The sequence below is a fragment of the Fusarium falciforme genome, chromosome 8 (assembly GCF_026873545.1).
Source record: "Fusarium falciforme chromosome 8, complete sequence".
Classification (NCBI taxonomy): Eukaryota; Fungi; Ascomycota; class Sordariomycetes; order Hypocreales; family Nectriaceae; genus Fusarium; species Fusarium falciforme.
The window spans coordinates 3,154,994-3,170,002 of record NC_070551.1 but is presented as its reverse complement, the minus strand read 5'-3'; the positions used below and the strand labels follow the sequence as shown (position 1 = coordinate 3,170,002).

General features: G+C 54.5%; 3 protein-coding genes and 2 pseudogenes across 5 annotated transcripts, besides 2 other annotated features; 3 read left to right on the top strand and 2 right to left on the bottom strand.

Moving 5' to 3' along the window:
- Positions 1 to 1,098: 1,098 nt before the first annotated feature.
- NCS54_01076200 (Hypothetical protein) lies at positions 1,099 to 2,829 on the bottom strand (the record flags this gene model as incomplete). Its single annotated transcript, XM_053156058.1, has 1 exon — positions 1,099 to 2,829. The coding sequence occupies one exon, from the start codon at positions 2,827 to 2,829 to the stop codon at positions 1,099 to 1,101; it is 1,731 nt and encodes a 576-aa protein (XP_053012033.1).
- A 3,700-nt stretch (positions 2,830 to 6,529) lies between these two features.
- NCS54_01076100 lies at positions 6,530 to 9,108 on the top strand (annotated as a pseudogene). The gene is made up of 7 exons: positions 6,530 to 6,694; positions 6,861 to 7,246; positions 7,301 to 7,581; positions 7,637 to 7,839; positions 7,893 to 8,236; positions 8,288 to 8,437; positions 8,484 to 9,108.
- Positions 6,530 to 9,108: a sequence feature.
- A 918-nt stretch (positions 9,109 to 10,026) lies between these two features.
- On the top strand, positions 10,027 to 11,353 carry NCS54_01076000 (annotated as a pseudogene). The gene is made up of 2 exons: positions 10,027 to 10,501; positions 10,554 to 11,353.
- Positions 10,027 to 11,353: a sequence feature.
- A 282-nt stretch (positions 11,354 to 11,635) lies between these two features.
- Positions 11,636 to 12,369, bottom strand: NCS54_01075900 (Superoxide dismutase; the record flags this gene model as incomplete). The annotated part of the gene is made up of 2 exons (XM_053156057.1): positions 11,636 to 12,201; positions 12,252 to 12,369. The coding sequence occupies 2 exons, from the start codon at positions 12,367 to 12,369 to the stop codon at positions 11,636 to 11,638; spliced, it is 684 nt and encodes a 227-aa protein (XP_053012032.1).
- Positions 12,370 to 13,612: 1,243 nt separating this feature from the next.
- On the top strand, positions 13,613 to 14,215 carry NCS54_01075800 (DNA replication complex GINS protein PSF3; the record flags this gene model as incomplete). The annotated part of the gene is made up of 2 exons (XM_053156056.1): positions 13,613 to 13,669; positions 13,721 to 14,215. The coding sequence occupies exons 1-2, from the start codon at positions 13,628 to 13,630 to the stop codon at positions 14,213 to 14,215; spliced, it is 537 nt and encodes a 178-aa protein (XP_053012031.1). The 5' UTR covers positions 13,613 to 13,627.
- Between the last annotated feature and the right edge of the window lie 794 nt (positions 14,216 to 15,009).

Genomic DNA, 15,009 nt, shown 5'->3' with positions numbered 1-15,009 from the left:
GGGGAGAGAGAATCAAGATCTCGCTGAGCCTCCAAGGTCCCCTGACTACAAGCCCATGTGACTTGCCCATTGCTTCAATGGGTTTGGTCGCCGCTCGTTTGATCCACGCGCGAATGGTTTTTGCAGCATTCATAAGCAGGCTTCCCCGGAGATGTCGATTCTGCATGCTTGAGAACGGGGTCCAGGTGGGTCGTCATGAATTGTTTTAGCATCACGGCCGAGTTGCTCAGCGTTGCGCAGCTTGGTCAGTGATATTGTAATCCTTGGGCAGTTGGACGCGGTTCGGTTCCATGACATGGATGAGAAGCCCTGAATGTGGAATGGTTCCGCACTTTGCATGAGAATTGGTCGTCTCCTGTTGGTCAATGCCTGCTTCGGCCAAGGGTCAATCGAATTCCACAAATTCCTTGTCGATTTTTGCAATGGACGAACTGAACTCCACAATGACAACGCAGAGCTTATAGAATTCTTTTTCGTCGCGGCTTCCAACAACAAGAACCGGCCGCGTGGCCTAATGGCTAAGGCGCTAGATTTCGGTCTTTGAGCCCCGAATTCTCTAGAGATTCCAGGTTAGTACACGCAACAACTCGCATCGTCATCATTAATACTAACATCATCTCAAGGTTCGACTCCTGGCGTGGTCGATTGATCAGCTCTTCTTTTTTTTGCTTTTTGCCAGTCTGATTTATTCAAGGGATGTGTGTTAACCATTGATGCAACCATGGGAATGGTGGTGGTGGTGGTTGTCAAATTGTTGCGATATTGACTTGGCCTTAATGTCAGTTTCATCCATCACAACACCCAGCTCTTACCAACTGAACTGCCGTGATCGTACGGTCAAGCTCTTTTTCGTCGCGCTTCCTCGTGCAAGAGTTAGCGTCTTGTCTTGGCCATCATTACTCGTTCTGGTCCAGTTGCTGTTACAATAGTTCATGACATCCCTGCGTTGCCTGCCCTGACCCGTCAACTCCAAAAGCAAGGCAAGAGTGTTGATCTCTCGTATATTCAGGTACTGTAGCAATTCGCTCGTCATTCGCTCTACAACAACCGCGCATACCGCGTAAATTCTCTCCATCCTTGTTATCGCGTCGATCTGAATCAAGCCTCCTCGCTCGGCTTGGGCCTTGGCGGACGACCCCATCCTCTCCAATATGACGAGGCGGGATGCTGGACTTGATCAATTGTTCGACACCCGGGGTTCCAGTGGTCATCCTCTTCTCCAAATGGCCACATGGCAACGAAGAGGACCTCGTCTGGTGGACATGGTTGCAACTGCTTGAAAGTTGTCCACCCCAGAGTGTCGACCAGTTGTTGCAACATGGCCCGGCCAGCCTTGACTGCATACTCCAACTTGTCCTCGTTCCCGGCTTCCCTATTTATCTTGTAACCGTTCGGCGTCGAACCGGACGCCTCTAGCAATAGGCTTCGAACCGAAAAGAGATCGCGACAAACATGTCCCATAACGGTATCGATGGACGTATGGATCAAGTCATCTTCGAGACTCCATCGCTCTGCAGTGACCAACGCCGGTCTCAGATAATGCTTCCTGCAACGCTCAATGGCGTCTGCGGTCCGGTTTCTTTCGCGCTCTGCTACGCTCACATCGTCGGGCAACGGCAGTGCGTCGAACCAAGTCAGCGTAGCAGCCTCGATCTCGTTGACAAAGTGTTTCGACGGTAGTGATTCATATAACATCGTGGCTAACCTCTTGCTGTATCGGCTCACAATCAGGTCGACCAACCCTTGCCAGTTGACCGTGAACCTTCGGGGTGAAGTGGCGACGTCTTTCAGGTATGCCTTGAGGTCTTTCAACTCGTCCAAGGTTGCCGCTCCGAGTCGCATGAGATCTGGTCGCTTGGCATCGGTGCTGGAAATGTTGATGGGCAAGAAGAGACCTGATACCATCGACGAGAAGTCGATCCGTAGTCGATCACCTCCGAGGTCATTGTATCGCTCCCCAGCAGCTCTCGCCCATTGGAAAGCCGACAGTTGACGCATTCCGATGGTGTTTTCTATCATCTCTGTTCGGGTCATGCTGACCAGGTTCAAGCCGGTGGTAAAGTTGCACTGAATGACCTCGAATCCTATTTCCACCCGCATCAAGCCATCGTAACCCCATTCAGTGGCTATATCGCACAGATCGAGTGCTCGTGCCCATTCGTCCCACACGCCGTCGTTGTGCTTGGTGTTATTCTCGCGAAGGACAAGATCCTGAGAGTCCATAGTTCCCATCGAGGTCTTGCCAGCGCTCATGCCGTCGATCAGAAGCAGCTTCAGATCGCGTTTCGCCTGATACGTATGGAGGTATCCACGGTAGTTCCTAGGTTGGTCGTCATCGTCTCCATCGCCAGGCCCATGTCTTCTTCCGGTGTCATCGCCGTTCAGATCATGTTCCCTACGGCGTCGCAGCTCTTGGCGAGGCTCCTCTGGCTCCGGCTGAGGTTTCCACCCATGAGGTTGTTTACCTGGCGGAGGAGGCCGGGGGCGCCCGTCGCCAGGCATAGCTCTGAACGAGGGCGCAAAGTTCTCGGCGTGCTCAATCTCGAAAGCTAGCCACTCAGGCCCTGTCGGTGTGACATTCTGCCGAGCACCATGATAGAAAAGGGTGCCCTGGGGAACAATGGCTGGGAAAAAGCCGAAGCCGTTGTGATACAGAGATGAGCCCCATTGTCGACCTGCAGAATGTATGGCGTTGAAGACCATATGCGCCCGCTCTCTGGCCGACGCCTGGTCCGGTTGAGTGCGCTCGATATCGTCGCTTTCGCCGCTCACGGCTCTGAGAGCCAGGGACAAAGCGCCCAGAAAACCAAGTGAGGGTTTCGGAACCATTCTTGCTCAATCCTGTGAAAAGCCAGTTTTCGTTAGCAGGACTTCTCTCGTCCGCGGGAACTCGAGGTCAAGATGTCCCCGTCAGGAAGAGCGCATTTTACTGATGGTGGTGTTTTGAGCCGCGCGTCCGTCAGGTCAGATCCGACCCCGGTGCGACGCCCACTTTCCGTGATCGGTGGTCGGAAACCGATCTTATCGGCGTGGTGGAGATGGCAGCGCTGATCAACAGATTGATAAGAAGACGTCGTCGACAACATCTCAAGAAGCTCGTAACGATTGCTGCGAAAAGTCAACGGGATGGCTTCGCTGCGTCCAGAATGTCTGGCGCCCTCAACCTGAAATTTGCGACATGTGAAAACGCATACTTGCGCCGTTCAAAAGCAATGCGCAAGTCGCCTTTCTGCGATTGAACGCTGCGCGACCCAACACAAAGCAGTGCGATGCAATGCGACTGGAGTCTGCAACCTCGGTGTTGCACAATCGAGCAGAGTTTCCCATCTCATGAGGGCGTCGCGAGACAAGGAGGCCGCGCCAGGTTGAGGGTTGGCATGGGATAGAGCACGGCCACGTGTGCTCATGCCATTGACACCTAATTGAATCAGGGATTTCAACAGCGACACCATGACCACCCATGAGAGCCGTGAATCATGAGGGATGGAGCTCTCTGCAAGCATCCACCGAGCAAGGATATTCAGCAAGGGCCCGCGTTGGTACCGGTACGTCGATCGTGAATTCATGGGTTCCACCGCTCTATGTAGCTCCCACGGTGCAAGCTCGAACTCGAGCTGGCGTTATCGACAGAGGCGCGCGCGGCACCCGGGATGCACTTCCGTTCGCGCCTTGATCCTATCGAATGGCCTCGTCCCACGGCTTCTGAGTCGCGGCAGATCCAATGGGCATGCCGCAGAGGCACATGCGCGATGCTGGTGGTGGGATGATTGGCGCAGCATCACCAACCCGACACGGTTCACCGCCGGTCAGCGGTCAAGGGTTCGCAAACACTCGGTAGTAAGAGACGAAGGTCATCAAGGCTCATGCGGTGACTGATGGCAGTTCGGTGAGATGGGTTGCCCATGAGCCGCCCTTGATGCTTGGGATTGACCTTGAAAACCATCATACGATGGAACGACCAGCTGACCGGAAAGCCGAGACGGTGAATAGCTTGACAAGCCACTCTTCGTACTCAGGTCGTACGAAATGCTGTACGTACTCGGGGAGGCTGCTTCTCCTAACGCCGTTGCCCGGTGAAGCGGGCGCTCGGGGTCTCGTTCTGCGTCGTGATCATGTCGAAACGGGGATCCGGAGGCTGAATCATGAGTTGAAGCCCCTTGAGGCGAAGACGGTGCCTCCTCAAACTAATTGAAAGTCCCTTACTCGATGCTCTGTTGTAAGGCAGTCCTGAAGGTAGATAGCGGTATCGCATTGAACCTTGTCGAGTCTTGTTAACCCCCACAGAGTCGGCAACTGACGTACATTACATGATCATTCAGGCTGAGGCCAGATAGCCATTGAGCAAGGGAACAACAGGCCCCTTGCATATTCGCCCGGGGGCTCAAGACTGTAAAAGAGGCGAGTTGTAGGGTAGAAGCCGCGGCCCATCATCTTCCCCAGAGACTTTCGACTCGTGCGAAGCAAACAGTGGGCGCCCGTGGGCGGCAAGGTTGACGGCGGGGGTTAGCGGCCATCTTCCGGGGACGGACGGCCCCTCTCGCATCGCTCCTTCCTTTCTGTGGACCCTGCCCGCCTGCCTGTGCTGTGTCTGCAACTCCACATCCCTCCTTCCTCGTGGAACGGTCCCCGGGCGGCTCGGCGCAGCGCGGGGTCGGCAGCACTACTGGCCTAGGTACATTAGGTACTTGAAGCTACCTGCTGTAGGTCTAGGGCCCGTTGGGCGGCACAGTAGCGCCCTGTAGCAGAGGGTGACAGCTCCTGGAATAGAAGGATCCATTGAATGCAGCTCAACTGCAAATCCCAAACAAAGGCCGACCCAGGCACGACCAGCCCTGGCGTTGCAATGGTGTATCTTGCAACGGTCAACGTGCCCAGCCAGAACAGTTCCGGGGCCCTGGAACACAGAATGTTCCATAAGGGCTCAAGAAACAAAGACCAAGCCATAGGGGTCAACCTTAATTGTCCTCACCAAACTGCCTGTGGTCTAGGTTAGTGAAACATTGACAAGCCCACAACCGGAGAGCTGTCATTGCACGACAGCAACAGGAAGGAGGGAATCTGATGATGCAGTGGCTGCAACTGTTACTGGCCCGCAAGAGACAAGAGCAAAACCCAAACTGCCTATTGTCCATGCCTCCTTCCATCCTTAGGTCTGAGCGACACGACGAATGTCACTTGTCACTCCTCATTTTTCCGCTTCCCCTCTCTTCTCATCATCTCTTTTCGTTCTTTCATCTAAACTTTCTTGAGGTGATAGATGCAACACCAGCGGATGTGACCTCGTACCTGCATCAAGCACGTTGGCGGCGCTTATTGATTTTGCTTCCCAAAAAAATCCTGGATTGCAGCGACTTTTCGCCATCCGATTCCCCATCACCGCCGCCCAGAATCACAGGCCCACGATCGGATTCAACAACCCCCGGTGATCTCATCACGCATATCAGACCACGTCCTCATTACCTCACCTCGCCTCGTCTTTCCTCCTGCCCAGCCCTTTCTGGCCCCCCTTTCATGTACCCCCGGACCCTTCGGCTTTGGTGATTTGATTCCGTGTCAGAGTCAGTAACAGAGGGCAGCGTCCTCAGTTGGCAAGTCAAGACATCGACAAATTCTTTCTATCATCTGACACACAGACGCACCATAGCAGCCTCAGCAAGTGCCACTTTCTACACCTGCTCCCTCTCTCAATCTCTACTCCCCAGAGACCCAATCTCTTTCCTCTCTCCCCCTCGATTCACATCCCTGTGTTAATTTACCTGAGCATTCGGCTCAGGCAATCGTCGCCTCTCGATACGGCCTGTCGTCCAAACGCTGGCCAACGTGACCGTCTACCGCAAGCAGTCCAAGCTTCGCCCTGTCTCCGGCACGCCACTCGTCTCCTCACCTTGAGCATCATCGCCTGCTCACCTCGTCACCTCAGTCTCAACTGGTTGTTGACCCCACGCCTGCCCGCTCTCTTGCCCCCCTGTCAAGTTGACTTGTCGATTCCCCTTGTCTCTCCCGATACCTCGAGTACCTCCTGTCGCCCTACAGGAGTACCGTACGAGTACTGTACTCAACTCCAAGTGCGTGCCTCGTACCTCCCCTTCCCTGCTGCATAGGCCCGCGCTGACGGGGCCAGCCACGGTTTCAATCTTGGGTCAACTACCAGCCTGGCCTTCCCATCTCTGCAGTGTTGCCGAGGACCCTGCTCAACAATTACCAACGCACAATCGTTCTCTCTCATCGGTGGTCCCCGTTTCCCGGCCTCTCATAACCCCCAATCTCTTGGTGTAGCCATCTTCAACAGGGGTGCCTGTGTGTTAGACGCTGCTCCAGCTCCACAACTCTTTCGATCCCGACCTCCTACTCACCACCGCCTTTTGCCTGTCTGACCTGACCAGGGAGGCGCTCCAAGAGTATATCTTGAGGCTCGGCCGCAGTCTTGTCCATTCTTCTGAAGTCCTGAGCATCTCCATTGGCTTCTCGCTAAGTTCTCTCGTCTCTCTTCCTGTCCCCAAGAGAGCCCCCCTCCACGAGCCATCACCAGTTCACTACCCCTCCCTCATACCTGTTACCCCGCCATTCGCTGCAGTCCGCCGCCATCATGACTTCCAAGCCTACGCGCAAGTTTTCCACGGGCGCCACGTCGCACCGCAAGAGGCAGATGAGCCTTCTCGTCGAGAAGGAAGGCCCCATCAGCGCTCCTCTTCAGGTGCGTTTTCTCTTTTATACTGTCTTTTTGCTCCATCTTCACTTTGGATGCTGTTTTGGGCCCTCATGACATCTTGCGTCATCCCAATCGAGACATCTGGAGCCTCCGCCATGAAACCCAATGCCGATCACTGCGTTGTGGCCAAAACTGACGAGTTCAATCACAGACCTTCTACCTCGGTATCTCTGCCGTCTTCGCCGATGACCACACTGCCGTCATTGCCCTCGCTATCCATGACACCGTCTACCTCAACGACTTCTCCATCAAGCACATCTCGCTCGATGAGGACATGCGTGAGGGCCAGGACCTCATCGCCGACCACATCATCTCCGAGGTCGAGACTTATGAGCATGAGAACTTTGTCAAGTTCATCGGAGCTGGTCTCCCCGTCACGCTCAAGTACATGAGCCCTTCTCTGTGCTCCCGTCTTTGGCTCGAACTCGATATTGTCCCCGTCGTCCTTAGACCCGACCACGAGGCCAAGGAGAAGAACTTCTGGGATGTCAAGCGTGTCGATGAGCAGGCCGACTCTATGGCCCGCAAGTGTATCCTGTAAGTCTATTCATGATGGATCTGCGAAGCTAGTCACTAACCAAAACCACACAGTAACTTCGGACCCTCGCTGGTTCCTCACCTCCAGGTTGGCTACCGAGGCATTGTCCAGACTGACGCTGGCTTCCGTGTCCACCTCACCACCCTCCAGAACCACAAGGACACTTGTTCTCCTGCCACCTGGGGTGCCATGCAGTTCTACGCCAACCAGCTCCGTGAGAAGAAGACCAAGATTGCCTTCTTCAGCGCCACTCCCCAGGGTGGCGGTGTCGCTCTCATGCGCCATGCCCTCGTCCGTCTCAGCCGTCTCCTAGGCGTCGACGTGACTTGGTACGGTAAGTAGCAATGACCCATCAGACAGACATCGACAGCGTCCTAATAGCCAAAAAGTTCCCAAGCCCCGACCTGGTGTTTTCCGAATCACCAAGAACCAGCACAACATCCTCCAGGGTGTCAGCCACCCCGACCAGCGAATCTCGGACCCTGAGAAGGCCGCTATCACCGACTGGATTGAGGACAACGCCAACCGATACTGGCTCTCCGAGGGTGGCCCTCTCCGCCCCCCTGAGGAGGGTGGTGCCGACGTCATCTTTGTAAGGAAGACTCTGTAGAGAGAGAAAAGAGATGGTTACTGACAATGGAATAGGTCGATGACCCTCAGATGCCTGGTCTCATCCCCCTGATCAAGAAGATCACCCCCGACCGCCCCGTCCTCTACCGATCTCACATCCAGATGCGAAGTGACCTCATTGCCATTGAGGGCTCTCCCCAGAACGACATCTGGAACTACCTCTGGAGCAACATCCGGGAGTCGGACATGTTCATCAGCCACCCCATCCCCAAGTTTGTTCCCCACAACGTCCCCAAGGAGAAGGTCGTCTACCTCCCCGCTACCACCGACTGGATCGACGGTCTCAACAAGCCCATGAACAAGTGGGACACTGGCTACTACGCCCACATCTACAACCAGCAGTGCCTGACCCAGCGAATGTAAGAGTTGCCACTTCTTGATTCAACACGCAGGGACTAACAAAACTTCAGGACTCCTCTTGCCTGGCCCGCTCGCAAGTACATCGCCCAGGTTGCTCGATTCGACCCTGCCAAGGGTATCCCCACTGTCATCGACTCTTACGCCGAATTCCGCCGTCGGTGCGACGATGCTGGCATCACCGACATTCCTCAGCTCGTTGTGTAAGTTATCCGACTCATCTCTCCGGCTCTTTACTGACCTTGACAGCTGCGGCAACGGCTCCATTGATGATCCCGATGGTGCCATCATCTTTGACCAGACCATGACCCAGCTGGAGGACCACTACCCCCACCTGCTCGAGGACGTCAGCGTCATACGCCTGGATGCCAACGATCAGCTCCTCAACATGGTTATCGCCAACGCCCACGTCATTCTCCAGCTCTCCACCCGCGAGGGTTTCGAGATCAAGGTCTCCGAGGCTCTCCACGCCGGTGTCCCCGTCATCGTCTCCAACGAGGGTGGTATTCCTCTCCAGGTCAAGGACAAGGTCAACGGTTACCTCGTCACCCCCGGCGACTACAAGACTGTTGCCGGCCACCTCATCGACCTCTTCACCGACAAGGACCTTCACGCCAAGATGGCCCGCGAGGCCAAGAATGGTGTCAGCGACGAAGTTGGCACTGTTGGCAACGCCCTCGGCTGGTTCTACCTCGCTGCCAAGTGGTCTGAGCTGGGCACCAAGCCCGGTCTGCGTGGCGATGAGAAGTGGGTTAACGATATGGCCCGTGAGGAAGCCGGATTCCCTTACGCCGAGGGCGAGAACCGCCTTCCTCGCCACTACACTCAGCGCAAGCCTGAGGATGAAGCCGAGAAGGAGGAGGCTGAAGAATAAGTCGACCCGGAGTTGTTTCTCTCTCTCTCTGTGTGTGTGTTAGACGTCGTTTCACCTAAATTCATCTGGGGACAGAAGAAAACCAAGAGGATAGATGGATACGTGTTTGCGGTTACAATGGTTTATTGTTAGAATCGGTACGGGTTGTTTATGACTATGATGGGGTACGACATGTCTGCCCGCATAGTCGGGAACGAATTCCACTCACCTGCTGTATCGGATTACACAGTTTATGCTTATGAAGAAAATACCATACAATTATTGTTTATTGAAGGATCTTCTCTCCTCTTCTGACATGCGAGGTGGTTGACATGAACTTGTAGAGGAAGGTACAAGGTGCACTCTACCGCGCCCCATTTCCAATACGATGAGATGCAGTGGAGTTTAGGCGAGGCAACCTGCAACTTCCCGACGGCATCAAAGGCCACACACTCGTCCATTGTTTTATTTGCCAGGTTTTTTTTTAAAGACCAATGAAATGGGGGCGTAGGTTGGTAGGTACTACTAATGGAAACAGTTGGCACCATTGCAGTGGCAGGCAGGTGCAAGGCTCAAGTCTGCTGAGATCGCACTCAACCACCTGCAGCTAAGTTCTGTCAGGGCAGGTACGCTCTACCTGACGTGAACTCGGCAATCGAAAGGAAGGAACGAGGAAATACCAGTTGTGAGTAGGTATCCGGCAGCTGCACATCTCACCAGCACGACTTCCTCCGGAGCCCGGTTATCTCACCTGGAAACCCAATGTCTCCTCCAGCTTCATTGCCCCTCGTTCTCCCAGCAGTCTCAAGCTTCTGTCAACTCGCGGCGTCTACCTCACTCGTTTGTTTTTTTTGTTTGCCTGTTTGTTCGTTTGATCTTCCTGGACGGGCTTCGCTTTCGCTGGTTCATGGAATCTAATCATCTAACCTGCCCACAGGTACCTCCTCCGCGTTCCTTTCGCCCCACGGTCCCCAAGACTGGTCCAGAAACATTGGTCCCATGTCTCTACCTGTGGTGGAGGGTGCGGCCTCTCCGCCTACGACGTGCGTGGAGATGATGAACTCTGCGCGCGCTCAGATGCTCGCCGAGGTGGCTCGGGTAGAGGCAGCCATGCCTCCGCCAGTCATCAAGATCGAAGACAGTCCGCCTCCGCCTCCACCAGTCACGGGGGCCAACTGCGCTCCTGTTGGCGATGCATCTCTGCGCGCCTTACGGGGCTCAAGCCAGGGCCATGTACTTGGAGGGCTCCAGCGTGCCGGCTCATCTGCCAACATCGGGCCCCGTGCCCTGACTGCTCCCGTCTCTGCTTCGTTGAAGCGACCACACAGAGATACTGACGGAGGAGCCAAAAACGACAAGGGAATCAAGCGGCACAAATCTGGATACTACACCAAAGTCCTTTCCCTTGGCCAGGGTGAGTTGGGCCAAGTTTGGGTCTGTCGTGCTTAGGTCTAATCAGCTTCCAGCTCCTTCCCCAAACCCGGACACCAAGTACCTCATGTCTCTTCTCCAGAACCGGACCATAACCCTTTGTTTGCAACTCCCTCTGAAGAAGGGGGAGTTGATTGGGACTCCCGGGACGCACGAGTTTCGCATCTCGCAGGCTGGTTTGATCCAGCACGAAGCCCTGTCGGCCCTTGGCTATACTCGAGCGCTGCCCTTGTCTCTCCACGACCAAGACATCTGTGGGGGTGATGGTCCCATCATGCGTACCGTCCGAGGCCAGTTGCTCGAGGATGTGTGGTCTGGTCTGAGCAAGCAGATGAAGTTTGGATTTGTTCGACAGCTTCACCACTTGTTGAGCAAGATGCGAACTCAGGGCAAGGGCAACACGGTGGGATCTGTTCATTCCGGACAGTACACTCTTTTGCTGGACAAGCACGCCGAACACACATACTATGCAATCCGCACGAAGCCGACTCAGAAACAGTTCATGGCGCTTCTCATGTCAACCTTGTATAACACTGTGCCCAACCAGGTAGCCCAGGCTCTGATTTCGCAGTTCCGGACCAGCTACGACACGGTGCTCACACATGGTGCGCTGTGCCCCCGGAACATTGTTGTCTGCAACGACACAATCGCATGGATTGTGGGCTGGGACTGTGCCGGGCATTATCCCGCTTGGTGGGAGTATGTTCGATTCTTCGAGGCGAGAACTTCCGAGGAGAACAGCGACTGGTACAGCTATGCGCGGGACATTTTTGATGATGAGTTTACGGCTGAGCTTGCGGCTTACCAGGGGTTGGGGAGATGCCAGCAGCCCTGAGCGGATGCTGCAGCAGCTTGTTTGACGGACTAATGCAAGTGCTGGTTTGTGATACATGCGTCGAGTCTACAGCATTGCGGCAAGGATTGCCGTTGAATGACGGACCGCAGGGATTGGAACACTAATTGTATTGACTCGATGGCGATTCGATTCAGAAGCTCGATGTACTATACACTCGATATCTTGACAAACAAAACATGTCTACGCAAGGCTCGGCTCATGACACCTTGGCGCGTGCGTCTGAAGTGTGGTTCTTTTGACTCTTTGATTTGGCTACAACCCTTAGTTGCCGAATCGCTTGGCAACAGTCTCCCAGTTGATGACGTCCCAGATGGCGCTGAAGTACTCGGCCTTGCGGTTCTGGTACTGGAGGTAGTAGGCGTGCTCCCAGGCATCGATACCGAGGAGGGGCTCGAGGTTGCCAGTGACGGGGTCCTGGTTGGGGCGGGTGACGACGGAGAGGGTGCCCGAGGTCTTGTCCTTGACGAGCCAGGCCCAGCCGGAGCCCTGGATGCCGGCGAGGGCGGCGTTTGTCTGCTTCTTGAGGGTGTCGAAGGATCCGAAATCCTCGTTGATGGCGGTCAGGAGCTTGCCCTCGGGCTCACCACCGCCGCCCTTGCCGTTAGGGGCGAGGTTCTCCCAGAAGAGGGTGTGGTTGACGTGGCCGCCGCCGTGGAAGTTGATGAGGGGAGCCTGGGCGGCTGCGGCCTTTGCGTCGCCCTTGGCCTGGGCCTCGGCGAGGGCCTCTGTGGCGGCGTTGAAGCCGTTGACATAGGTCTGGTGGTGCTTGGAGTGGTGGAGCTCCATGATCTGGCCCGAGATGTAGGGCTCGAGGGCGCCATAGTCGTCTGGGGGAATGTTAGTTCAAATTATGAGAGAGATGTTTGGAGAGGCGCACAGGAGAGGTCGGGGAGAGTGGCCTTGGTGCGGACAAAGGCCATGGAGGCGAGGGGAGCGGCGCGGGCCCGGAGGCCGGCGCGGAGGGCGGGAGTGGTGCGGAGGAGGGCGGACGACATGGTGAAGCTATTCGGTAGTGGTTAGCGGGAATCAATGTCAATGGATGAACGTCAATGGGAGTCGAGATTGATTTAAGTGAGGGTTCAATTGCTTGACTGAGCTCGGGTAATTAATAGATGGAGGTTCGGACGTACCAAGATACCAGAGGGTGGATGAATTGATGATGTAGGAGGGAGAGGGAGGGGAGGGAAAAAAGGTATGGGCGGAAATGTCGGATTGCCGAACTGCGGGATAGCTCCAGCACCTGTTGGCGGGGACTTGGATGAACTCAGCTTGTCGTCATTTCTAGGGAGCTTGGGCCGCTGACGCTTGTGGCTAGAGTGTGGGATGTGGCTTGTGGCTTTATAAGAGGATCAGAAGATTGCAGGTCAAGCAGCAGTGATAGTTCTTTCATAGCTACTCGGTTCATTGTAGTTTCTTGATTTATTTTCTTTTACAATTTAACTACTTTCAGGCTTGTTATCGAGATTCAACCCATCCACAACGGATCTAGACATCTGTGCTGGATGTAGACTTGCACCATCATCATGAGATTGACGACAACAGCCTTGGAACTTGGACAACGGTCCACAAAAAAGATCTTGTTCTCTAACCAACCGCTTCCCCATGTAAACAGGCTAATTCCGTAAACCCAGTCCAATCGCTTCAGCTCGGGGGGCGGCCTTGTCGTCTCTCTCGTCTCGGACTCAAAGCATCTCGGCCTTTTCGTGTAAAAGCCGAATCGCGAAACGAAACGAAACGTGCCAAGACCCATGTGAAATCTCGATTGCTTGGAAATAAGAATTGTCACTCTGATACCCATGTTGCCTGACCCGTTCCTCCGAGATAACCGCATATGCCGATCTCGGAGACCCGAGGTTGTTCTGCGAGGTGATGTCTGGAGCTTCGCAAATATGATCTCTCAACAGTGCCCGTTGAGCACATGGCTTTGTTGCTGTTCCGGCTTTCATTTTTTTGACTTTATGTTTCAACCATCTGGCAATAGTTAAAGAGATTCTGTAAAAAAGCGAAAAATCCACCGATGGCTGCAAGTTGCAGCTCAAGTGCTGATGAACCAATAAGCTTACCATGATTCCCAATGCCTACCGTTATCAATCTTGGACTCTAGGGTAGCTGAGCGGATCTTCCCGTCCATTAAACGGCACGGGATTATGTCATTGTCCGGCGCGTCTTCCCCTCCACTCAACGCGTCTCCAAAAACCCCATCTCTAAAAAAGACGACAGCATCAAAGAGACACTTGAGAAGTCACCGCAATCATGTCGTACTACGACATAGATGCCATCCTAACGGATGCAGAGGTATACCTCCCAATCACCAATCTCACACGCTCAAAGCTCACAAATGCCCAGAAAGTCCCATGCCAATTCGAAATCGACGTTCCCTACCTCGGCCACCTCGACAACTCCCCCCACGGCCTAAAACCAAACACGCCCCTAAGCCTCCCCCTCTGGCTCGCAGAGATGCTCGCCCTCGCATCAACACCAACATCCCGCGCCCCTCTTACGCTCAACCTTCCCCCGTGTCTATCCGCCGTCGTGCTCGCCGCGCTGAGGGCCGATCCGCGTGCTGTGCCACTGAGGGATCAGAGCGCGCACTTTTACGGTGTGGGCGTTAGGATGCTGGATTTATTCGATGAGAGGGATATCGCAGAGGTTTTGAGAAAGACTTTTGTTGTTAGGGCGGGCGAGGTTGGACTTCATGCTAGAAAGGCGGATGAAGGCGTTGGGGGTAACGGAGGTGAATTTCTGAGGGGACTGGAGGAGTGGGAGAGGGCTCTGTTTAGGAGAGGCCACGATGGAGTCAAGGGGGCCAAGGAGTGGACCGAAAAGGTCAAGAAGACGTGATGCGCATAGGACAGACACGGAGGCTCAAGGACAAACACACCCGAGGACACAAGATACCCATGAGAGATGCCTAGATAGGCACTACGCGTCCATGAAATATTAAACTTGCAAATGGATTAATTAATTGACCTGAACATCACAAAGACAACCCAAAAAAGCACTTGAGGGATAAATCGCGTGCATCTTTCAGCACGTTCTATTGCCGACTCCGACTCCTACGCCTTGAAGCCAGCCGAGGTTCCCATCCGTATAGAGGCAAAAAGGTACTCATCCATCCGTTCAGTAATGTTCCAACCGAACGACAAGCCCGACATTTCCCCAGCATGCCCCCAGATCTAAACCCCATGTTTATATCCCCAACATCATGTACACTCCACCTCTCTTGATACCTATCCAACCGCTCCGCTCTAGGAAGAAAAACCCCCTCGTCTCGAGGTGCAAAACAAACGCTGTTTCCCCATCATTTGATCCCTCCCAAGGATCCCCAAACAAAAACGCCATGCTCAAAAGTCGAGTTGGATTCCACATGTACAGCAAGAAATGCAACCGACTCCTGTTTTTCCTCTCCCGAGAAACCCCAATACCGACCAGCCCCAATGTATCATGGTCGCGCGATGAAGCACTTTCAATCGCGCTGTGAATAAACGTATAGGTCCCGCGCCATACAACAGCCGGGACCTGGTGGCTGTCCCTTCAGGGATCGAGCCGGGTTGAGCGTAACCACCAGTTGCCAAGGGATTCGCTGAATAGAAAACCAGAGAGTAATCATCGACGCCGTGACGATAAGAAATAAG